The sequence below is a fragment of the Leucopleurus acutus genome (genome assembly GCF_964270905.1).
Source record: "Leucopleurus acutus genome assembly, chromosome: 11".
NCBI lineage: Eukaryota > Metazoa > Chordata > Mammalia > Artiodactyla > Delphinidae > Leucopleurus > Leucopleurus acutus.
In genome coordinates, this window is record NC_139152.1 from 98,523,150 (window position 1) to 98,547,864 (window position 24,715).

At 52.6% G+C, this 24,715-nt stretch overlaps 1 protein-coding gene across 1 annotated transcript; it reads left to right on the top strand.

The window, feature by feature from the left end:
• Positions 1-7,087: 7,087 nt before the first annotated feature.
• PNPLA3 (patatin like domain 3, 1-acylglycerol-3-phosphate O-acyltransferase) lies at positions 7,088-23,946 on the top strand (the record flags this gene model as incomplete). Its single annotated transcript, XM_082849739.1, has 8 exons — positions 7,088-7,274; positions 9,914-10,146; positions 11,318-11,383; positions 16,120-16,329; positions 17,382-17,442; positions 21,119-21,334; positions 22,454-22,586; positions 23,805-23,946. 8 exons carry the CDS (start codon positions 7,088-7,090, stop codon positions 23,944-23,946), a joined length of 1,248 nt encoding a protein of 415 aa, XP_082705865.1.
• Positions 23,947-24,715: the final 769 nt, after the last annotated feature.

Here is a 24,715-nt window from a genome sequence, read left to right on the forward strand (position 1 = left end):
GTTCGTCTCAAGGTGTCTAGGACACCTGCTCTCTCCTTCCTCCCAGATCTCCATGTGGGACCACTGCAGGCTCTGTCTTCCCTGTTTCTCCGTTTACCCGTCCTGGACGTTCTCCTCTAGTCTCGTGACTTTAAATGTCACCTCTACCCCAGCAACCCTCAAATCGTGTGCTCTGGCTTCTGCCCTGGCCTCCAGACCCGCACATCCAACTGTCGACTTGACATCTCACCTGCTGGTCCAGCAGCCTCTCCAGCTCAACATGGCCAAGGCAGGATCCCCAGCTGTCTTTCCAAATCCTTCCCTGTCCCCTCTTTCCCTTCACACTCATCTCCAATCCACCAGTAAGTCCACTTTTCTCTACCTCCAGGGTACTCCTCAACTGCGTCCGCTTCTCTCCATTGCCATCTCTACCCCACTAGTCCAAGCTGCCCCCCTCTCCTGGGTGCCTGCAGGGCCCCTAAGCGACCTGCCCACCCCCAGTTCCTCCTCCCCTCAGAGCCCCTTCTCCGCAAGCCGCCCCCAACCTGCTTCTCCTGGAGCCAATGGCCCCTTCTTAGAAGATTGTTTTTAAACATGTGAAATAAAATTCATAGACTCACAAAGGACACCACTTATTTTCAGCTACAATTATAAAAGTACATTTTAATTGTAATAGCATAATCGATGTGCTCCTTTGTTCATACATTAAATAAGATCTAGGGAATTCCCTGGCAGTCCAGTAGTTAGGACTCCGTACTTCCATTGTATGGGACACAGGTTCAGTCCCTGGTAGGGGAACTAAGATCCGGCAAGCGGTGTGGTGTGGCCAAAAATAAATAAATAAATAATAAATTAATTAATAAATACTTATTTTAAAAAAAAGATCTAGCAGGGGGTCTTTTCAGACACCATAATTTCAAAGTAATAAGCGTAAATATTATCTTGAAATTCACAACCATCATATGATGTAGAAAGATCTGTGATTTCTATTGGGAACAAAGTCACAGGTCCTCGTAAGAGCATTACTGTCGTTTGTTTCCCATATCTGTGTCTGAAGGAAATCCCACATTTCAGGTGGAGGTTCTGCAAATGAAGATGTATTAATACCTCTTTCCCACCCAAGTTTACAAGCCTAATGAATCCTATCCACTGAGGTTTGGACTCCAGGCAGATCTTCCCAATTTGTAAATAAGACTGTGTCCCTCCCCTGCCTGAGCCCTTGAGGGCTTCCTACTGCCCCAAGAATCAGATCTAGACTCCATACTGGGCCCTCCCAGGCCCCTGGTCGCCCAACACAGCCCCACTGCCGGCAACTCCCTCCCCTGTCCCCTTCTCCATCTTCCAGCCTCGAGGAGCTTTGCCCAGACTTGAGATTTGTGGATCTTATTAATCCAGCTCAGCTGTGTCTCCTTCTGGCTCCTCCCTCCCCGTCATTTTTCATAAGGCTCATCCCTCGTACCCCGCATGCTTTTGGGGCACTGGCATTCCGAGAAGTTTTCTCTGGTCACCCCAGTAAATGACTTCCCCTGACACTGTGTAGTTTATTTATTGTGATCACTGCTTCTTCTCTTTTTTAAAAAAATTTATTTTATTGACATAGTTGATTTACAATGTTGTGTTAATTTCTGCTGTAAAGCCAAGTGATTTAGTTATACATATGTATATATTCTTTTTCATATTCTTTTCCGTTATGGTTTATCACAGGATATTGAATATAGTTCCCTGTGCTCTACAGTAGGACCTTGCTGTTTACCTGTTTTATATATAGTAGTTTGTATCTGCTAATCCCAAACTCTGAGTTGATCATCCCCCCGCCCCCTTTCCCCTTTGGTAACCATGAGTTTGTTTTCCATGTCTGTGAGTCTGTTTGTATTTCGTAGATAAGTTCATTTGTGTCATATTTTAGATTCCACATATAAGTGATATCATATGACATTTGTCTTTCTCTGATTTACTTCACTTATAGTATGATCATCTCTAGGTCCATCCATGTTGCTGCCAATGGCATTATTTCATTCTTTTTTATGGCTCAGTAATATTCCATCGCATATATCTACCACATCCTCTTTATCCATTCATCTGAATTTAGGTTGTTTCCACGTCTTGCGTATGCACAGTTTCTGTCTGCTTCCATATAGAAATGGACAATAGCCAGGTCATATATAAAAAGAGAAATCTGACCCACAACGTGCAACAACCAGCCCAGGACACCAATCTGTCATGTACGGTAGCCAGCCCGGGACACCTGCTGGGTAAGTTAGACTTGTAGGAAGTCAGACCACTATCTCCAGGAACCAGCCCAGAAAGTCAAACAATAACCCCATGACCATCGACCTCAAAGGACCAGGATCTGATTAATCATGGACAGCTTCCCTCATTTTTGTCCCTGCTTCCAACTTAGTACTGAAGAAAGCCAAATACACTCAAAAACGGTTAAAATGGTAAATTTTATGTTCTGTATATTTTATCATGACTGAAAAAAAAAAAGTGACTTAGAGCCAGAGCTGGGAAGCTGGGTGAGGGGCGGGGCTGAGGGGTGAAGTGAGGGGCACACGGGGCTGGTAGTGTGCTTAGGAAATGGCAGGCCAGGTGTATGGGGGTGGAAGGGCCACGGAGGGCAGGATGGTGGTAGGGTCAAGGCATCCGGCCTCCCACAGGCTCATCCTCAGGCACTGGGAGTTGGTAACCGGGTGAAGGAGGCCTTTCGCCATCCTGCCCTGCACTGTAGGAAGGGGTGACTGGAGCCAGCACAGCCAGGGCAGGGGTGGGGGTGTGGGGGGGCTCTCTGGATGTCCAGTCCCATGGAGGAAACAAACCCCAGAGTTCCCGGCACCTCCCACTCCCCTCCTTCTTCACAGCCGTTATGTTCTAGAAATTCACCAGTTCATCAGTGAATTCCAAATCGCTGCTCCTAGGGGAAATACAAGGTGGGGTTCCTGTGAGCTTCCGGTCACAACATTTTCATCAAGTGATCAACATACAACCTTGTGTGATGGGTGTTTCTGTTTAAAGAAACCTTGTGTGATATACACTGATAATTCATTAACACTGAACTCACGGCCACCAGCACTATTACTCGTGCTGGAACGAAGCTCACCTGACACACGCATTTTCTCCGTAAGGCTGTCACAGCCTCTTGAGCTTGGCAACACCAGACGGTTCTTAGCACTAGGCTTGGGGCCCTTTTTTTTTGACTGCGTTGGGTCTTCGTTGCTGCACGCGGGCTCTCTCTAGCTGCGGTGAGCGGGGGCCACTCTTCGTGGCGGTGCGTGGGCTTCTCACAGCAGTGGCCTCTCCTGCCGCAGCACAGGCCCTAGGTACACGGGCCTCAGCAGCTGTGGCACGTGGACTCAGTCGTTGTGGCACACTGGCTCAGCTGCTCCGCGGCACGTGGGATCTTCCTGGACCAGGGCTCGAGCCCACGTCCTCTGCATTGGCAGGCGGATTCCCAACCACTGCACCACCAGGGAAGCCCCCTTTGTTTTCGGGGGGGGGCCCATTTTAAACAGCAAAGTCACCACGAAAAAGCACCAAAATGTGAAATAAATAAATAAACCAGCCACGAGAAGGACCCTTGTTTATAGCAGGGACCGAAACCAGTGGCCTCGTTTGGCAGCGGCTGGGAATGTGCGTATTGGGCAACTCCGATTTTTGGCTGCTCTGCAGACGGCCATGAATGGCTGAAAACGAGCTGTGAGTATTAATCTGGAGTTACAAATACGCTTCAGCGAGTAGGCGAGTTTGCAAATAGACAACCATAAACAATGAGAAGCTCTGAGCATTTGTTTATATTCCGAGCTGGTCTCTCATGCTCGGCACCTTCTCATTGTCTCCCGGCCAGGGGTCTGGCCATTTCTTATTCAATAAGATGAATAATCCTAGGACCATCCTCTTGAAGACTTACAGGCCAGGCAGACCTACCCCTGATATTTCCAAGTATCGTGGGGTTGACCCGTGGTCCCAGTTTGTCTGGGACCAAAAGTTTTCCCAGGATGTAGGACTTTCAATGCCCAAACCAGAAGAGTCCCTGGCAAACTGAGCCGACTTGGACACTATCTATATGTGAAAATGATCTAAAAGTTTGAAATCTCAATTATTTAATATGGCTGAAAGTTGAAACCTTATTAAATATTTTTATCAAGATAAAATCAGTTGCAATTCTCCTGTCCCATACCCACCTAGCTGCCAAAGTAAAAATGTATCAAGTTTCATGCGTTACGGCCAGGCCTGTGAATATACCAGCTTAATAGCAACATGAACTGCTTAATACTGCAAAGTATTCCTCAGTCTTCAGGTATAGCTATGGCCAAAACATCCCTTGTTATATCACAAGTACCATGAATTAGAACATGAAGGGCAGCAAGAAAATGGGCACTTGCTATTTCTGGGTAACGCCACCCTGTGTCCTGCGACCTAATTGCCTCCAGGCTATCAGATGGAAATTTGATCCTTCATTCCTAAATGCTTGGGCTGCCAGTAAAGTTCTGAGTCCTGTGAGCTGTTCTAGCAAATCATAAGGGGGGAGTCGTGGGGTCCCCCGACGTTGGCGTCGACTCAGACAGAAGTGTGGGTACCCCGGGGACCCAACTTGCCCCTGGCGTCTGAAGCGGGGCCAGTCTTGTGGGACCGAGGCCTTCACCCGTGGGGTCTGTCCTAACTCTGGGTAGCAAGTGTCAGAACTGAACAGAATGTTGGACACCCAGCTGGTGTTTCTGAGAGTCGTAGAAGTGGTGTTGGAAAAGTTACTGACATAATGGGTGTCAGAAGCATGGTGGGTAAAAACAGCTTACCCTGGGCTTCCCTGGTGGTGTAGTGGTTGAGAGTCCGCCTGCCATTGCGGGGCACACGGGTTCGTGCCCCGGTCCGGGAGGATCCCACATGCCGCGGAGCGGCTGGGCCCGTGAGCCATGGCCGCCGAGCCTGCGCGTCCGGAGCCTGTGCTCTGCGACGGGAGAGGCCCCAAAAGTGAGAGGCCCACGTACCGCAAAAAAAACAACAACAAAAACCCAGCTTACCCTGGGGACTTCCCTGGTGGTCCAGTGGTTAAGACTCCGCGCTCCCACTGCAGGAGGTGCGGGTTCGATCCCTGGTCGGGGAACTAATATCGTGCATGCCGTACAGCATGGCCTCCGCAAAAAAACAGCTTACCCTCACACGGTTACTTTCTCCCAATGGACCAGGTAAGGAAACTAAGCTACGAGGTAACTGATGCCTGCAAGGCCTAAATAACTCTGCTGATGAGTGGAGAAGCCAGCATTTGTGTTCAGCCGTCTAATGTCAAAGCTCACAGACCCAGCCACAGCCTGCCCCGAGGGAGCACTGGGACATGGAACCCCTGCCCAGTCCTTTCTTCTCTTTGTTTGGGCAAAGGGCGAGTCCCCTTGCTGTCAACATGCAGCCACTCCTCAGCCCTGGTCCTTTCTCACCTACATCTGGGTCACGCCAGGGAAGACAGATTTCCCAGGCGGCCTGCCATGAATGTGTGCCTGTGGATAGGAAGAGAATACAAATGCCAGTGGCTGGCGGTAGGATGACTCATCCGGGGCCTGCGAGCACAGCCTCTAATTCCCGCCCCGAGCCTGGCCTTCCTGTCATTAGTCCTAAGGGCAGTCATGCAACGCAGGAGGACTGGCAGGTGCAGGATGAAGGGGTCCCAGGTAAGGGGAGGAGGTGCGAGATTGTGGCCCCAGCTGACCCTGACAACAGGCTCAGTTTTCCCACCCAGAAATCTCATTTCTGTCCCAGCCCTGAGTGTAGGGTGGGTGGGGAGGGCAGTCAGCTGAGACAGGCCTGTGAGTGCTGCCCCCCCGCTGCCCAGCAAAGCCAGCATGGTCAGGGACAGACAGAGGGACCAGCCCTTTCCTTGCTCTGGGCCTCAATCTATGAAGTGTCTGTGTGATGTCGCTGTTGGCTCAGGTGGTCACTAGGGCCTGCAGCATTCACGCCCTGGGATTCCGGTCCATAGATGGGAGACAGAATGACCTACCCTGGGGGTCTGCAGTCCCTGAGGCAGCCCAGCCTCAGCCTCTGCCCTGATCCTGGGCCCCCTGACACCTCCAGGCACAGGTTTAGCCCAAGCAGGGGATGCCTCAGACTTGGGAAGCTGTGTGGGTGGGAGGGTCATGCATAACCCCTGTGTCCAGGGGCCTCACAGGTGACATTTTGAATCCTGGCAGCATCTCCACCCGTCGTTTTACAGAGGACACGGTGAGGGGGGGCGGGCCTGATCCCAAAGCCCACACTCTGCGCTCCATGTGGGCCTTGGTGGAGAGGGGAGGGGGCTTCTCTGTCCACAAAACAGGGGGTAGGATGGCCCAGTAACCTGGGTTGCTGGCTGTACAACTCTGGGCAAAGGCCTAAGCTCCCTGTGTGGGCTGCTCTGGAAATGCTCTGTGCAATGTGGACACAGTGGTCAAGGGGACCCTAGACACTTCCTAAGGGCACCAGGAATCACCCAGGCCTGAGCCTCCTGAACTCCCATGGTCCTGCACTGCCCATCCCACCTCCCAGCACCAAGCACCTGTTATTCACAGATTTTTCTTAGAAGTGAAACTTTGAAAGGGAAGCTTCATGTCATTATCATTAAATGAAAAATCTCTACCGCTTGCCGTGAACTGAAGGCATCATACAAAACCCTGCAGGAAATCAGACATGAAATTCTATTTAGCTGCTGGTGTCTGCTGAAGGCTTGCTGACTCGTAAAAAGGGAAATGATAAAGTGTCAAAAAGATATTAACAACCTAAGTGGGCCGCTGTTAGTTTCTCCCTGGTTTAAGGGATGAAAAGGATCGGAAAGGGAGGTGTTTCTCTCCACGACACCCTCTGTTATTGGAGCGTCGGAAACCTCTCTCCACCCTCACGCGGGCACGGGTCCTCCCCTCTCCTCTGCCCGGGTCCAGGCCCTCCCAGCCCTCCGCCGCCCGCGTGCTGCCCCAGCATTGGGCGGCCCACCGGCTACCTCGCCTGGTCCGAGCGGGGGCGGGGCCGGCCGGGTGACGTCACGCCGGGAATGCCTGGGGTGAGTGCACCCGGGCCGGCTGAGAGCCAGAGTGGGCGCCGGGCGGAGACGCGGCGCTCTCGGACCCCGGACGCCCGACCCGCCGCCGCTATGTACGACCCCGAGCGCGGCTGGAGCCTGTCCTTCGCCGGCTGCGGCTTCCTGGGCATCTACCACATCGGGGTGACCAGCTGCCTGAGCGAGCGCGCCCCGCACCTCCTGCGCGACGCGCGCACGTTCTTCGGGGCCTCGGCCGGGGCGCTGCACTGCGCCTTCCTCCTCTCTGGGATCCCCATGGGTAGGTCCGGGCCGCCGCGGGGCTCCGCGCGGGGAGGGGGCGCGCGGTGGAGCCGTGATTGGAAATGGAAACTGCGAGGTACACCCGGGGTCTCCCCAGACAGATGCCTCCTCCAGTGCATCTTTTTGCCCCGCACCGGGGAGCTCTGTTGCCGGGCCTGGGAGGGGGGCGCGCCGGGTGAGCGGCTCTTCTGGGTGTGGGAACCCGGAGCGCCTCCTCGCCTCGACACCCTTTTGGGGCTTGAAGAAAGCGCCCCCCCAGACCCAGCCTGGGACTGAGAGCCAGGTTGTCTCAGAGCGACGGGGAGGAGGGAGCGCGACGCCTGGGGTGGGGGGGCGGGGGGCGGGGAGGGGGGGTCCGGAGGCCCGATTTGCCCTGCTTCCGGCCAGGCCAGGAAGGAGGTTTTGGCCTGTGGCCCAGGGTGGCTTCCTTCTTCTCTCTGGGGACCAGAGGGACTGGAGACCCCCGGCCCCGGGCACCTTTGATCTCTGCCCAGCTCTCATGGGAGCTCTGGGGGCGGCTGGGTGCCTCTCAGGTAGAGGGCAACTTGCTGGTTTGGATTGAAAGAGGGTTGGGGAGAGGTGTTTTGTGGAGGGGGGGAGACGGGGGTGAGGGGAGGTAGGAAAGTTGTCTCTTCCTTTTCCGGTGTTTGAGACCCTTCTTGGGGGCTGGACATCCCACATCCCCTCCTCTTCTCGCCACCACACCCCTGCTCAGTGCCCTGGAAACGAGGTCCTGTGCATTTAAATCTTGTTCTAGTGAAGCATCTCTGTAATCGTGGGTACCAGTGGGAGGGGCGGACTGGGGCTTGTGGCCAGCTGGCCTAAATTACTAGGGTATGACATCCTTGGCCTGGGATCCTAGCCAGGGAGCAGGGCCTGGAGCAAGTGGCAGCATGGAGCTGTTGGCATCCAGAGGCCCCCAGACAGGAAGATAATGCACCTTTTCATTAGCCCCTGTTTGTCTGGGCTTCCTTAACGGTTTACTCTTTACTCTACCCAGGGACTGCTGTGTCGGACACTGGCAGCAGGAATCCCTTTAGTAAGCACAGCCCTGCCATTGGATAGGATCAGGGAGCAGACCCTGGGCTGATGGAGAGGTGGAGATTAGGAGAGGCCACCGTGGCCGCCTTCCCCATCGAGGGGGAGAGGAGCAAAGGGCAGGAAATGTGACCTCAAGGAGGACCAGACTGGCCACCTTGGACTTGAGCCAGCCCTTGTGTCCCAGAGTTGTGACCTGGAGACAGCCACATGGTCAAATGTTTAATTGGGACCAGATTCAAATGCACAGACGCCAGCACGTGAAGTGCCCTGACTCCAGCGTAGAGGGCGTTCCTGACAGGCAGAGTACAGGTGCAGCCTGGGGTTGTGTCCTGCAGGGGCTGGCTCGGGACCACCAAGTCCCTGGAAGGTGGATCTAGAGGTCCTGGCAAGAACTGCTCCGGAGGTTCTGGGAGCCCCAGCTTCCTGCTTTAACTGCCTGTCTCACTTGGGGACCGCCGGGGAGCATTTCCCAGGGCCTGTGACTTGGGCATGGCTCCTGAGAGCGCCTCCAAACCCAGGCTGACTTGGCAGGAGAAACTGGCAGAACCAGCCAGCTGTGTGCAATTTTGTGCCTTTTGTCGGGGCTCAGTAGGGCCACATGTGCAGGGAGAGCTGAGTGGAGGTCGGAAGCGGGTCAGGACCTGCTGATGGGTGTCCGGCCTTCTGCATCCCAGGATCTCTGAATGACTAGGGCTCGGGCTGGGACAGGTACTCTGTCCAGGGCAGTGCAGACCAGCCAGAGGGGGCCAGGCCAGTGAGTGAGGTCAGTTGGAGCATGCACGTGCCCTGTGCCCACTGGATGGTCTGGTAATTGTGACATTAGAGGTTAAGAGTGAAGTCTAGTTGTTTAGTTGGTGCTTCGTCTGGGTTGAGCACCTATAGATTGTAGTGTATCTAATCTTCTCTATTTCCAAAAGGTAGTTGAGTGTGGTCCCACGTTAAAAACATGCCGTCTGAGACTCAGAGAGGCAGTGAAGTGGCTTTAGTTTAGCGGCTCAGCTAGTAAGAGGTGGAGGCAGGATCCAAACGCAGGTCCAAGGCTGCGCTTGCTGTCTGCTCCCTTCAGTGTTAGGCCCATTCGTGCTCAAGGTCCGACGCTGTGAGTGCCTAGCTTCTGGCCTTGATGGAGGGATGGAGGTGAGGAGAGGGTTCACGGGGCCTCTGGAGGCTCGTTCCTGTGGCCAGGGAGGGCCTAGAGCACTAACTAACAGAAATAGGCCTATCTTACCTTTCCTAGTAGCCGCATGGAAAAAGTAAAAGACATAAGTGAAATTAATTTTATTTATCCCAGTCCAGCCAGTATCTTATCATTTTCACGTCTAATCAATATAAAACATTATTCATGAGATATTTTAATTTTGTTGTTGTTCTTGTTGCTCTAAGCCTTTGAGATCCAGCGTGTCTTTTACCCAGCTCAGTTTGGGCTAGCCACATCTCAGGCCCGGGAGCCACACGTGGCTGCCGGATCGGACAGCCCAGGCCTAGAGAAAGGGAAAGGTCAGCAGCTTCCCTGCTGCCAGGTTTCTGGTCCTGCCACAAAGCATTCCCATCTCCAGGGTGGTACATTCCTTTGTATACTTGTCTCTTTCCGTCCAGAGCAGACATTGCAGGCCCTCGTGGACCTTGTCCGGAGCGCCAGGAGCCGGAACATTGGCGTCCTCCACCCGACCTTCAGTTTGAACAAGGAGGTCCGAGATGGTCTCCAGAAACACCTCCCAGACAACGTCCACCAGCTCGTCTCGGGCAAAATTGTCATCTCGCTCACCAGAGTGGCCGATGGAGAAAATGTGCTGGTGTCTGATTTTCGGTCCAAAGACGAAGTCGTGGACGTAAGCAGTTTGCTTATCTGGGTGTTGTCGAGTCATAAAGACCGTTTCATTTCAGAAGCAACAAAGAGAGGGCTGTCGTAAGCCACCTGACCCGTTCTTTTCTTAAGATGCAAAAGAACCTGGTTGCCCACGGTGCTGGCTATAGCTTCCTGTACCAGGGTGATATGAACTCTGAGGGCATCCAGCGGTCTGGTCCAGAGCATATGCAAAACTGGAGTGTTCCAGGACACTTTCAGTTTCAAATAACCCCTCCCCATCCTTCAAGGCTTGGCTTATGACCTTTTGCTCCAGGGACCTCCTCCCACATGTGTCCCTCCTCCCAGCGATGCCTGTTCCTTCATGAGGACCCCTCCAGTGAAGTCCCACAAGGGTGGGAGTGTGTCTTGTTTGCCTCTAGCAGAGAAGCTCACTGGCGATAGGAAACTACCACTTAGTTTGGCCGAGGCCTTTTATGAGAATTGCTTGGATATCATTTCACTTAACACAGGTCCCTACGAGCACGCAGCCTGGCACATAGAACAGCAGCTTCTCAGCAGCCAGTGTCATCTTCCACTTAACCTTGTTTGTGGAGGCTTCCTCTAGGCAGCCAGCACCTGTGCGTTCCCACGTGAGCCCTTTCTCTCGCTGCGTCAGTGTTACACCCTGCTTGATGCTTGCTAGCGTGGCGCGACTCAAAGCGTGGGCCCCGGACCGGCGGTCGCAGCAGCGGCATCGCCTGGGAGCTTGTTAGAATTGCAGGCTCTCAGGCCCCGCCTCCAAGCTGCAGCATCAGAACCTTAGGGGTGGGGCACCGAGTCTGTGGTTCGCCAAGCCCTCCAGGCGATTCTGATGAACCTCAGCGTTTGCAAAGCCCTGATCTAGCCCCTTCCCTGTCAATCAGCTAGTCACCAACTCTTGGTTGTGTCTCTGATGGCCCAGTGTGACCCTCGTGGGGAGCAGGGGCAGGAAGCTACAGTCTGCAGATGGTGTCGTTAGAGAATTGGTCCTCGGGCCTGAAATAAGAAGTGTGTGGGTTGGTTCACGTTCGTCCAACCATCTATTAAAGCACCTCCTCTGTGCCAGCAGTGCTTTCAGGCTTGTTGTTCTCCTAGCTTGCAGGAGAATTATAAAGACCAGGGGAACAAAGGGCAGCTGCTCTGGGCTGTGGTGTCACTCCCTTTTGTCTCCACAGGCCTTGTCTTGTTCCTCCTTCGTGCCTTTCTTCAGTGGCTTGATCCCCCCCTCCTTCAGAGGCGTGGTAAGTCCGCTTCTAAATTGTGTTTGAGGGAATTCCCTGGTGGTCCAGTGGTTAGGACACCTCACTTTCACTGCCAAGGGCCCGGGTTCGATCCCTGGTCGGGGAACTAAGATCCAGGAAGCCAAGTGTCCAAAAAAAAAAAAAGAGGCACTGGGCTCAGGTACCCTGGGCCCCTGAGACCTGTCCCCAGACGCGGAGCCTTTTTGCCTCTCAGCCTTCAGACAGAGATTCCATAGCTGGCCCCCTTCCGGGCTCTGTGGGCAGCAAAACCAACTTCGTGTAGAATAATTAGCTGGTTATCTGTAAGGTAAGCTCTTCAGTTAATCTTTTTTTTTCTTTTTCTTTTGGGAATTTTTTTTTAACATCTTTATTGGAGTAAAATTGCTTTACAGTGTTGTGTTAGTTTCTGCTGTATAACAATGTGAATCGGCTGTATGTATACATATATCCCATATCCCCTCCTTCTTGCGTCTCCCTCCCACCCTCCCTATCCCACCCCTCTAGGTGGTCACAAAGCACGGAGCTGAGCTCCCTGTGCTATGCAGCTGCTTCCCACTAGCTACCTATTTTACATTTGGTAGTGGATATATGTCAGTACTACTCTCTCACTTTGTCCCAGCTTACCCTTCCCCCTCCCCATGTCCTCATGTCCATTCTCTATGTCTGCATCTTTATTCCTGTCCCGCCCCTAGGTTCATCATAAGCATTTTTTTTTGATTCCATATATATGTGTTAGCATATGGTATTTGTTTCTCTCTTTCTGACTTACTTCACTCTGTATGACAGACTCCAGGTCCATCCACCTCACTACCAATAACTCAATTTCATTTCTTTTTATGGCTGAGTAACATTCCATTGTATATATGTGCCACATCTTCTTTATCCATTCATCTGTCAGTGGACACTTAGGTTGCTTCCATGTCCCGGCTGTTGTAAATAGAGCTGCAATGAACATTGTGGTACATGTCTCTTTTTGAATTATGGTTTGCTCAGGGTATATGCCCAGTAGTGGGATTGCTGGGTCATATGGTAGTTCTATTTTTAGTTTTTTAAGGAACCTCCATACTGTTCTCCATAGTGGCTGTATCAATTTACATTCCCACCAACAGTGCAAGAGGGTTCCCTTTTCTCCACATCCTCTCCAGCATTTATTGTTTGTAGATTTTTTGATGATGGCCTTTCTGACCGGTGTGAGGTGACACCTCATTGCGGTTTTGATCTGCATTTCTCTAATGATTAGTGATGTTGAGCATCCTTTCATGTGTTTGTTGGCAGTCTGTATACCTTCTTTGGAGAAATGTCTATTTAGGTCTTCTGCCCGTTTATGGATTGGGTTGTTTGTTATTTTGATACTGAGCTGCGTGAGCTGCTTGTGTACTTTGGAGATTAATCCTTTGTCAGTTGCTTCGTTTGCAAATATTTTCTCCCATCTGAGGGTTACCTTTTTGTCTTGTTTATGGTTTCCTTTGCTGTGCAAAAGCTTTTACGTTTCATTAGGTCCCATTTGTTTATTTTTGTTTTTATTTCCATTTCTCTAGGAGGTGGATCAAAAAGGATCTTGCTGTGATTTATGTCATAGAGTGTTCTGCCTATGTTTTCCTCCAAGAGTTTTAAGTGTCTGGCCTTACATTTAGGTCTTTAATCCATTTTGAGTTTATTTCTGTGTATGGTGTTAGGGAGTGTTCTAATTTCATTCTTTTACATGTAGCTGTCCAGTTTTCCCAGCACCACTTATTGAAGAGGCTGTCTTTTCTCCATTGTATATTCTTGTCTCCTTTATCAAAAATAAGGTGACCATATGTGCCTGGGTTTATCTTTGGGCCTTCTATCCTGTTCCATTGATCTGTAGTTCTGTTTTTGTGCCAGTACCATATTTTGTAGCTTTGTAGTATAGTCTTAAGTCCGGGAGCCTGATTCCTCCAGCTCCATTTTTCTTTCTCAAGATTGCTTTGGCTATTCGGGGTCTTTTGTGTTTCCATAACAATTGTGAATTTTTTTGTTCTAGTTCTGTGAAAAATGCCATTGGTAGTTTTATAGGGATTGCTTTGAATCTGTAGATTGCTTTGGGTAGTATAGTCATTTTCACAATTCACTTAATCTTCACATGAGCACTGAAACAGGTGCCCAGTCGCCTATTAAGGTATAAGATGCTTAAGAGTCAGTTACTCACTTAAGGTAATAAGTTGTTTTTTTTTTTTCTTGGCTGCATTGGGTCCTCGTTGGGGCATGTGGGCTTTCTTTAATTGCAGCAAGTGGGGGCTACTCTTCGTTGCCGTGCGCGGGCTTCTCATTGCGGTGGCTTCTTTTGTTTTGGAGCACGGGCTTCAGTAGTTGTGGCACGCAGGCTCAGTAGTTGTGGCTCGTGGGCTCTAGAAAGCAGGCTCAGTAGTTGTGGTGCACGGGCTTAGTTGCTCTGCGGCATGTGGGATCTTCCCAGACTAGGGCTTGAACCTGTGTCCCTTGCATCGGCAGGAGGATTCTTAACCGCTACACCACCAGGGAAAACCGGTAATAAGGCTTTATTCTTAGGGGTTGAGGGTTATAACCCTCTCTGGGTCTGACTCTATCCTTTTCAGCCCGTGGCTTCGGGCAGAAGCTGCCAACAGGGCTGCAATTTGGTTCCATTCGACAAATATGTAAACACACGTGGCTACTCCCGAGCCCTGCCTCTGGTGGAAAAACAGAAGTTGAGGTGTTTGTCCTGCAGGCTCTGGACTGGATGCTGGGCTGTGCTGGACCACCTGGCAGCCTCCTTCTAGGGCAGCAGTTATCAGATGATTCTGTCCTCCCACCCGGGAACATCTGGCGATGTCTGGAGACAGTTTAGGTTGTTACAGCTGTGGGAGAGAAGACACAACATCCCAGTGTGTCAGCAGGAAGGCACTTTAGAAACCGTCCTGGTTCATGCTTTAACAGCAGCACGGTCCTCAATTGGCAAAGCAAGTTGCAAAGGCAGGTTACACGTAGCCTCACTCATGCCCCAGAGCATCGCCGGGACAGACACATAGTTGCCCCTATTTACAGATGAGAAAACTGAGGCCTGGAGCAATTCTAACAGCGCCAGCCTGGCAGACAAACCTAGAATCACATGTCTGCTCTAGCCCACGTTAGCTGGACTACTTTGGACACATTTCTTAACCTCTCTGAGCTTGAATTGGCAAAGGAGGGTTAATAATAATGAGGGTTAACAGTAGCGCACAGTTGTAGCATTGTTGTGGGAATTACATGCGATCATGCAGTGAAGATGCGGCATAGAGCCTGGCACAGGTAAGTATTCGGTACATATGGGTGGTTTTGTCATTGTTGTTATCTTTCCATTTCCCCCAGGCTGCTCCAGCTGTGGTGCACACACAGTCACCCCCCCTCAGTGTACTCAGATGAAACCTGCCGATAATTAGAGCAAAACGTTGAGCTTCCACTGAGCGAACTCAGAATGTTCCTGTAGAAAAGTTCAGGGTGGAGGGAAAATTATACAGGACAGAGGAGTCATTGGACTTTATCCCTTGAGTGAAAAAAGAGTGGATATATGTATATGTGTAACTGATTGACTTTGCTGTACAGTAGAAACTAACACAACATTGTAAATCGACTAGACTCCAATAAAAACTAATTTTAAAAAATAAATAATAATTAAAAAATAGTCAGCTCCTTCCTCCCTCCTCAGTCTTAACTAAAGATTCCCGGCATTTGGTCCTGCGTCCCTTTCTGCCAGTGAGGGTTTTGATGCCTTCCTGTATCTTCCATAGAAATCACATGGCGACAATTTAGAAACTACTTCTGTGCGTGCACATCTAATCATTTTTGGACTCAAGGCAAGAATCTCTTGATAGCTAAGCCATGGCTGAACGTGCCTGATTCTTTTTTGGACTTGTTTTAGGCCAAGGTGTGCCCTGAGATTTCTCCCTTTGGAAGGATTGGCTGGGGAAATTCTCCCAGTTGTGATATTTGAAGCCCCCCCCCCCCCCCCCCCGTCTGTGGGCACCAACAGCTGGGCTATGATGGTCGTGGGTTTGGGAATCATTCTAGACATTGGTTTCATAGGTGTAGACTCAGTCCAAATTGTACCCAAACCTGCCTGCCCCAGCCTGGCCGTGGGCACTAAGGTTGTTCAAGGATATGGCTACAGGAAAACTGATTCTCCCAGTACTTACCCCAAATGCACCTTTGTTGTGGGATAAGATGCCATTTTCAGAGAGCTCGAGTCCCAGGTTCACTGCGTCATTTAAGTCTCCAGTGCAGCTTCTCATTTCCCAGATGTGGACGGGCTCACGGGTTAAGTGTCTTGTCCAAGACACCTAAAGCAGCAAGGGCCTCTGGAATTGAACCCATGACCGTCTGTCTCCCTTAGGGCCAGGTCTACATCACACTCTGTCCCCAGTGCACACAGCGCCCCTGGTCTAAGCAAATGACATGGGTATGCCTAGGGACGCCCACCTGGGCTCGGGACTTGGCCGTCACAACGTGGGCCAGACGCCAGCCTCCGTCTGCCTCTTGGCCAGGCACTTTTTTGTGCAGTGTGCAAACTACACAGCAGCATGTGGCAACCCTGAGCGCCAGCCTACAGCCTGGCCTGGCACAGAAATGCTCAGTAGGGATTTGCTGGAAGAGTGATCCCAGAGCCCCTCACCGTATCTGCCTGCGGCTCTGAGAAGCCTCTGGCCATGATCTGAAACACACAGAAAACCCCAGCCCAGAGCTTCTGACAGTATGTACTTTTTTTTTTTCTCCCTTAAAAGCGATACGTAGATGGAGCAGTGAGTAACATCATACCCTTCTTTGATACCAAAACGACCATCACTGTTTCCCCCTTCTATGGGGAGAGTGACATCTGCCCCAAAGTCAAGTCCACGAACTTTCTTCACGTGAACGTCACCAAGCTCAGTGTACGCCTCTGCTCCGAGAACCTCTACCTATTAACCCGGGTGCTATTCCCTTCGGATCTCAAGGTGAGGGGGCCTGGGGGCATTTAAACAGCGCTGCTGTTCAGATCCCACCTCCAGGGGCTATAGCTTAAGTATGGGCAGCCTGGATAGTAGGATTTTTTTTTTTTAATTACCCCAATGATTCTTATTTGCATCCATGGTCAAGAACTACACTGCGGGACTTCCCTGGTGGCACAGTGGTTAAGAATCCGCCTGCTGAGCAACTAAGCCCATGAGCCACAACTACTGAGCCCATGTGCTGCAACTACTGGAGCCGGTGTGCCTAGAGCCCGTGCTCCGCAACAAGAGAAGCCACTGCAATGAGAAGCCTGTGCAATGAAGAGTAGCCCCCGCTCGCCACAACTAGAGAAAGCCTGCGCGTAGCAATGAAGACTCAGTGCAGCCAAAAAAAAAAAGAACTACACTGCACTTGGTGGTTTAATTTTTTTTTTTTTTTTTTTGGCTTGTGAGATCTTCAGAGATTGAACCTGGGCCCTTGGCAGTGAAAGCTCGGAGTCCTAACCACTGGACCGCTGGGGAATTCCCAGTTTAATCTTGTTTTGATTGTCGTCGTAGCGTGGTGGACCTTATCACCCTAACGTAGTAAGAAAGTGGGTAGACTGCACAGTGCCAGTTCTCTGGGGAGAAGGAAGGCCGTGCCACGCAACGTATACGTCAGCGTGTGCTCGCGGGGAGGGGGAAGGCTGGACGGCAGGATTGGTCTGCCCGTGCGGTTTGTACACCGAGGAGCAAAGGAGGCAGCTCTTACTGTCCCACGACAAGTAGATCAGGCCCTGGTGTTTGTTAGGGTGGAGGCTCGTCCAGGGACCCAGGGAGACCAGAGAAACAGGCACCCGTCATGCTGGGGTACCAGCTGCACGGAGGAGGTGTCATTCGAGCTGAGTCCCGCAGGAAAGCAGAGCCCTGTCCCACCCCACAGCGGCTGCGCTGGGCACGCGGCAGCGGCTTGGAGCTTGGGGGATTCTCGGCTTCGGGTCTGCCGTCTTCGGGTGCTGTTGAAAGGAATGGTGCCTAGCGACTGCCCCCTGCAGTTAATTTAATTGATTTGTCCACAGGTGCTTGGAGAGCTGTGCTGTCAAGGATATTTAGACACGGTCAGGTTCTTGGAAGAGAATGGTATGTATGGTAGGGCAACTGAAGTGCCCCTTTAACAAGCTTTCTGTTCACAGTCTTGGTCCACAGTCCTGACTCCATCACTCAGCGCTCAGCACCTTCACCCACCGTCTCGCTCGGCCCTCTCATGAGTCCCGCGAGATGATAGGAAATATTTGCCCCATTTTACAGATGGGGAAACAGAGGCTTGGAGAGGCAGCCCAGGTCCGCACTCCACTCACTGGGGAGCAGAGCTGGGACCTACCTGAACCCGGATGTCACAGCCCTAGGGCTATTAGCTCTCCCTCTGCAGTGTCACCTGTCTGTGTGCTGAAGGCAGTTCCTTTGTTTTTCTTTTCTGCTTTTGGACAATTGTGAACCTTTAGTTTGATAAAGAAGGAAGATAAACAGTTTCTGGGCCGCAGGTGACAGAATAGCTCCCGCTCCCCGAGGCAGGTGTGGGCCACGCCCACTAGCCCAGCTGTGTTCTGGGGAAGGTTCCTGCCTTTGACTCATCCTGGCTCGTCCAGGCTGGGGGACTTGGGTTCTGGAAAGGTTAGAGTGGAACCAAATACGTTTGGGGCTATTTTTCTTCGATACTAAAGGTTGGTTCATGCATTAATCCTCTGAATTAGCCTTTGGCCAAGACCAAGGAGATGGTGTGGTTCACGGGACATACATGTATTTATCTACTCAGAAAATGTTTACTGCGTACCGTCTAGGTGCCAAGCAATTGACGACTCCACAGCGAACAGACGGATGTGGCCCCTGCCCTCCTGGAGCTTAGTCCCGGGGTTGTTGCCGAAATATCGGCTTCCCGGTGCACCAGTGCCGAACAGAAATACGGAGACAGAGATTTTGGAGGAAGACAGAGATTGCTTTATTTTTCTGCCAGGCAGAAGGGAAGACACGGCAGCCTAGGGCCTCAAGAACTGTGTCCCCCTCCTTCGGGAATCGGAGAAGATTTTATATGTGGGGCTCGCAGTCTGGGGTATATGATAAGGATCAAAGTAGTGAAGGTCTTGCATTCTTCTTCTTCCTGCATTATTTCAAAATAGTCACAGCTGGCGTCATGTCAGGCAGCCGGGTAATTGGGTCCGTTTGTCTCTGGGTTATCGGCCTGTGACCTTTTTTCTGAAATGCAGATGCTGCAAGGGGTGATCTGCTACAAGGGAGTGCAGGATGTAATTCATGTAATGTTAAAGAGTAGTAGGTTAGCTTTGTGAAGTACAGATCTAGTTACAGAAACTACAGGTTAGTAACAGTTAAGAAACACGACTAGGAGTGATGAACTCTTCCAGGCCACGTTATGATTCTTCTCTTTCTCTAGTCTGTTTCACTGTTCCCTTTATTTTCCTTGTTCTCAGGAGAGGGAAAACTTCATTTCTATTTTTGCTGCAACATGGTCGGGGACAGATATGTCAAGAGAAGGCTGACGGTGTGCTCGGTTGCCCTGGCAGGAAGATACAGGATGCTGTAGGATCACACAGGGAGCGAGGGGATCTGCAAGGCAAGGGAAAGCAGGGCTTCAGGAGGGTGTGAATCCGTGTTGACACTCTGAGGGCGAACAGGAGCATTCTAGGTGTGGGGGACATGAACACGAGGTACAAAGAAGGCGTGTGTAACTGGAGTGGCGGGAGTGGGGCACCCAGAGAGATGGACAGAAAGGAGAGGGGCGGGAATGGCAGTAAGTGAAAAGTTGAGGGACAAGGTTGGGCCTCGCGGATGGGGTGAAAGGGTCTGCATCCCACAGCAATAGGGAGCCACGGAGGGCTGCCGGAGTGGGAGTGAGGGCGGTCAGAGGGAGATTTGGAAGCCCCGCCCCTGGCCGCAGTGCAGAGAGTGTGACGGCAGCATCCAGGAGGTCAAGGAGGCCGCCGTGGGCTTGGCCGGGGTCACGGCAGCAAGGGTGGTGGAAGGGGCCCAAGGGGACAGGACTTGGAGGTAACCAACCAGAGATTCGGGAGGAGGAAGACTTAGGGATGAAGACCTGGCCTCTGGCTTCTGCAGCCGGCACTGGGGGAGAGGGGCTCTGCTCAGGGTTCGGGCCCTCAGGAGGGCGAGGGTTCTGCAGGGAAGCTCAGGCCCCGTGTGCCGTGCCCCGGGGGCACATTTGGGTGGTTGTGCAGGAAGCACAGTGATGTCAGAGTCTGAGGTTCTGGAAAGCAGTCTGGACTGGGGATGAAATTTGGAAGCAACATGGGAATGAAGCACAGTGATGGACCCTGTGGAAGTTACTAGGTGACTTTGGGCAAGCCACCTCCCCTCTCTGGGCCTCCGTTTCCACATCTCCAGCAGAAGACATTTGGATTAAATGACGCCAGGTGCTTCTTAGTAATTCTAAAGACTGGCATGCGGCTGGGTGTTTGCGGCATCGGTGCTGGGTTTGGGTTTAATGATCTAAGAGAGGTCCTCCCTCTGCCAGGCTGGCCGCCTCGGGGTCCTGCAGAGGACGCGTGGGGCTGGGCCAGGTGTCCTCTGGGAACAGATTCTCTGAAACATGCCTAAGGGAAAGTAAGTCCCAGGGTGTGAGCTGTGTGTCTAAAAGAGGCCGGAAAGATCCAGGGGAGCGTAACTGGGAGCTGTAACTTGGGAGCAAGGTGTGGGCATCCAGGGGCAGCCCCTGGTCTTTTTTTGTGAATTCTTCTTCTTGCATCCTCTTTTATTTTTTTTTAATTAATTAATTAATTTTTGGCTGCACTGGGTCTTTGTTGCTGCGCATGGGCTTTCTCTCCTTGCGGCGAGCGGGGGCTACTCTTCGTTGCGGTGCGCGGGCTTCTCCACGGGCTCTAGGCACGTGGGCTTCAGTAGTTGCAGCACGCTTGCTCAGTAGTTGTGGCTCACGGGCTCCAGAGCTCAGGCTCAGTAGTTGTGGTGCACAGGCTTCGTGGCTCCACGGCATGTGGGATCTTCCCAGACCAGGGCTCGAACCCGCGTCCCCTGCCTTGGCAGGCGGATTCTTAACCACTGCACCACCAGGGAGGTCCAGCCCCAGGTCTTTTAATCTGAGGTTGGAAGCAAGAGGTGAGCCGAGGCAGGCGTGGGCATCCGAAACTACCTGTCCCACTGCCCCCACCCAGTGTGCGAGCAGGAACCACCCACTGGCATTGGCTCCTGAGCCCCGGCACCTAGGGCAGGGCCTGCACAAACCCCCGACCTAATGCTTCCTTCGAGGCCGTGTGATGGAAGGGTGCCGTCTCTGACATCACATCTCGGTTCGATTCTGGCTGTGCCACGTATTGGCTGTGTGGCTTTGGACAAATCTCTTAACCTCTCTGTGCTTCTGATTCCTCAGCTGAAAAGTGGAGATGATGGTCATGGTAGCAGTTGAATAGCTGCTGCGGGGCCTGGACCGCTGGCTTAACCAGTGGTTCCGTTACTATAAATTAGTTGTAACCCTTAGCTTTGAACATCAAGAATCCACACGTGGCTGCAGAGCCCACACAGCTGGTGAGTGATGGAGCCAGGCGCCCTCGTCACACCCCCCCGGCGTCAAAGCCCCGCACTCCTTTCTCCCAGCTAGGACTGCCTGCCCCAATGCAGGGGGTTAGGGTTCAATCCCTGGTCGGGGACTGATCTCCGCCTTGTACTAATAACAGGCCTGCAGCTTCCCTCTAATTTGGTGGGCAGGTGTGTGTGAGTGAGTCATGAGCCTGCCGCCCGAAATTACCTGACGGGTTTGTTCCTGTGCCCTTCGCAGGCATCTGTGACAGGCCCCCTCTGTGCCTGAGTGCATCCCCAGCAGAGTCGGAAGTCCTTGAGGCCCCCCGGGAGCACGGGAGCCTGCAGTCTTCCCCGAGCATGGCCGCCGGGGAGGCGAAGCCTGAGGAAGCCACGCTGCTGGATCACCCACACCTCAGCATCCTGCCCTGGGAAGACAGCACCCTGGAGACCCTGTCGCCCAGGCTCACCATAGGTGCCGGCTCTGGGGGCGGGACGGCAGAGGCTCTCTGTGACCCTTTATGAGGCAGAAAGGGTGGCTTCCCTGTGTGTTGTGGAGGAAGATCATGCCGCCGCGTGGGAAGAGATGGGGCGGAGCGACCAGGGCAGGCCCGTTGGGACCCGCACCGCCCAGCACGGGCCTCCCATCCCCCTGGGCCCTTGCCCAGTCTCCCTTCCCATGGGGCCTGGCCAGAGGAAAACAACCTCCAGCTGAGTTTTGTGTTAACTGGCTGTGCTCTCTGCTCCTAAAGTCCAGGCACGCTGGATATTGTGGGGGGGACCCCCGGAGGTGGCCTGTTCTTTGAGAACGCCGTTCTCCGCCTGTCCTCCCATCTCAAAGCCTTTTCTCTCTCGAGGAGCCCCTCCTCATTTCTCCCTCCCTGCAAAATCACAGTTTTGAACCTTCACTGAATCCGGTTATTTTATCATGTCATCGATTATATAATGGATAGACGAATGCACCGTCCAGCTTCCAGCTGGGCATTTGGGGAAATTCAAAGATGAACTGCACAGGGATTTCCCTGGAGGTCCAATGGTTAAGACTGCCAGCTTCCAATGCAGGGGGTTAGGGTTCATTCCCTGGTCGGGGAACTGAGATCCCACACACCGCAGGATGTGGCCAGATAGAATAGAATAAATCAAAGAAGAATGGGATGCCCGGTTCTTGCCCCTGAGGCACGGACACCCCAGGAGTTGCACTAACCAGCAGCTGCTCAGATTCCTGCGATTTGAGGCATCGGGAGGTCATTACAAAGGGGAAATAGAAGGCTAGGGGGTTCCAGGCAGAAGAGATGGAATCCAGCTGCAGGTGCAAAGAAGAGCTCATAAAACTGGGGCCAGGGGCACTTTGAGAAGTTTGTGTACGCCTCCAAAAGTAGCCAGTTTAAAAGAGAGTCTTTAAAAGGGACCGTGTACCCTGTAGAGGATCCAAGGGCTACTTGGGCACGTTCCCCACCTGATCTCATTTGTGGAGGCTTCTGATGGCTTGGGCTGCCAGGATTTGTATATTTCACAGAAATTCCAAGCACCACCCCGGGAAGATGGTTTGGTTTTTACACTGGTGAGAGACAGACCTCCCAATTGTATTTTTCAGCCCTGAGGGAAGCAATTGGAAACCAAGATGGGTACATAAACAAGATGTGCAACTTCTTACCAATTAAGGTCATGTCCTACCTGGTGCTGCCCTGCACGCTGCCCGTGGAGTCCGCAATTGCTGTGGTCCAGAGGTGAGCGCTTCACGTGGCTTTGTGGCATCCTCATGGAAGTGGGGCGAGGATTCAGTGAGAGAAGCAGTGGAAGGCCCTCGGCCTGGGGCCTGGCTCCTTATACATTGGGGTGGAGTTCACTGTCAGCGTGGAACACCTTGGAAAGGTGCCTCGTTGGCAAGCCCCTGCCCACCCCTCCTCCTTTCTCGCTGCTGTTACATGTCTGTCACTTCTTGTAGGTCTGCACTTCTATTTTGGGATTTTTTTTTTTTTTTTTTTTTTTTTGCGGTACGCGGGCCTCTCACTGCTGTGGGCTCTCCTGTTGGGAGCACAGGCTCCGGACGCACAGGCCCAGCGGCCATGGCTCATGGGCACAGCCGCTCTGCGGCATGTGGGATCCTCCCGGACCGGGGCACGAACCCGTGTCCCCTGCATCGGGAGGCGGACTCCCAACCACTGTGCCACCAGGGAAGCCCCTATTCGGGGATTTTATTCCTGGTATGTTGGAGGATCTGAGGCCAACGCTGGGATGCCTACTGGATTCCTGAGCGTTTGTTTCCCCTCAGTTTTCTTCTGATGTACTTTGGTGTTTACTTTCTTTTTAGCGAGTTAGTCAACATGTCCCTCAGTCCATCTTTCAAAGTCCCGACCGTCCTTCAAAATCCAGCTCAGTCCTCCAGCTTTGGCCATCCTCCCCGGAGCCCCTCTCCACTGTGCCAACTCAGCCACCCGTTCCTGCACAGCCTTGCCCTGGGTCGAGGGCTGCTCTGGCATTTCCCAAGGCCCGAGATGTGGGGTCCTTTACATGTCCTGGGTGCTGGGAGTCTGGAGGGCAGTGGTCAGGCCTCCTTGGGGGCTCGCTCTGCTGCGCTCGCACGTGGCCAAGCCCAGGAGACCTGGGCGCAGGGGGTGGTTCTCGACCGCAAGATGCTCTGCGTCGGTGGCCGTGTTGCCACAGAGGAGTAGGATCCTGGAAAACCAAGGTCTTTTCCTTTTATTTCCACGTAAGTCCCTTGAGCGTTCCCAAATCAAAAAATGTGCTGATTTTCCTTTGGGCTTTTAGGTTGGCTTGTCTTTGGGAATTTACCACATCGGGGTTAGAGGTGACCCCAGCAGTGTCCCTGGACCATGATGCCGTTGTAAGATGTCTGCCTTTGGGTAGGGCTTGGTTTTGTTCTTTTTGGTTGGTTTCTCTTCCTGCTCGTACGACGCGGGCGTCTCTCTGTTTTATTCCTGCAGACTGGTGATGTGGCTTCCAGACATGCCCAGCGACATCCAGTGGCTGTGGTGGACGACCTCCCGGATTTGTTCTCGAGTGGTGACGCGTTTGCTCCCTGTGGAGCCCTGCATCAAGGACACAGGACAAAAACTCCTGAATTAACCAAGCCCGCATAGCAACGGTTGCCATGGGCACTCCTAATCTAACCACACAGCCCCACGACGCCACAGTAGGTAAAGTATTCGCCACGTAGCAGCCTCGAAGCACCCTGACCAATCGCCTGATGCCATCCTGCCAGCAGGAATTTTCTTTGTCCTCAGGCTATAAAAGTTGGCCACTAGCCCACAGAGGGGTCGGCTCTCCGTGGTCTGTCAGGAAGTGGGCCTGCTGTTTCTGCAGCGCCCCTCACTAACTCTGCGCTTCCTTCTCAGTAAACTCACTCTTTCCTAAGATACTTCGTGTCTGGAAATTCTTCTTCCAACCCACGTGCGGACCACGACATTTTGGTGGCCTGTACGGGGCTATCTCCTGGCGGGATCTCCTCCCCCACCTCCTCTCCTCATTCCTTGGGACTCTCTGTGAACAGGCAAGCTGCCGTGGAAGCAATGGAGGACTCTGGCCAGGGCCACATCCTGGCGTGTTCCGAAGGCTCCACGGCTCGCTTCGCCCCAGTAACTGCCGTCCAGAACGGGTGAGGATCCCTCTGTCTTCCTCCCGACTGTGGACTAGGCCGATTGGTATCCTGCGGGCACGGGTCAGGCATTTAAAAGCCGTTAGGGCGCCTGCCGCTTGAAGACTCCCGTGAAAGGATAAGGGGGTCACGGAACAGACCAGGCTGTTAGAGCGTCTGCCCCCAGCAAGACAACTTCCGTGCGATGCGAGGCGCGTATTGATTCAAGCAGAACACTGAGCCCCCTCCCCCTGGCCACCG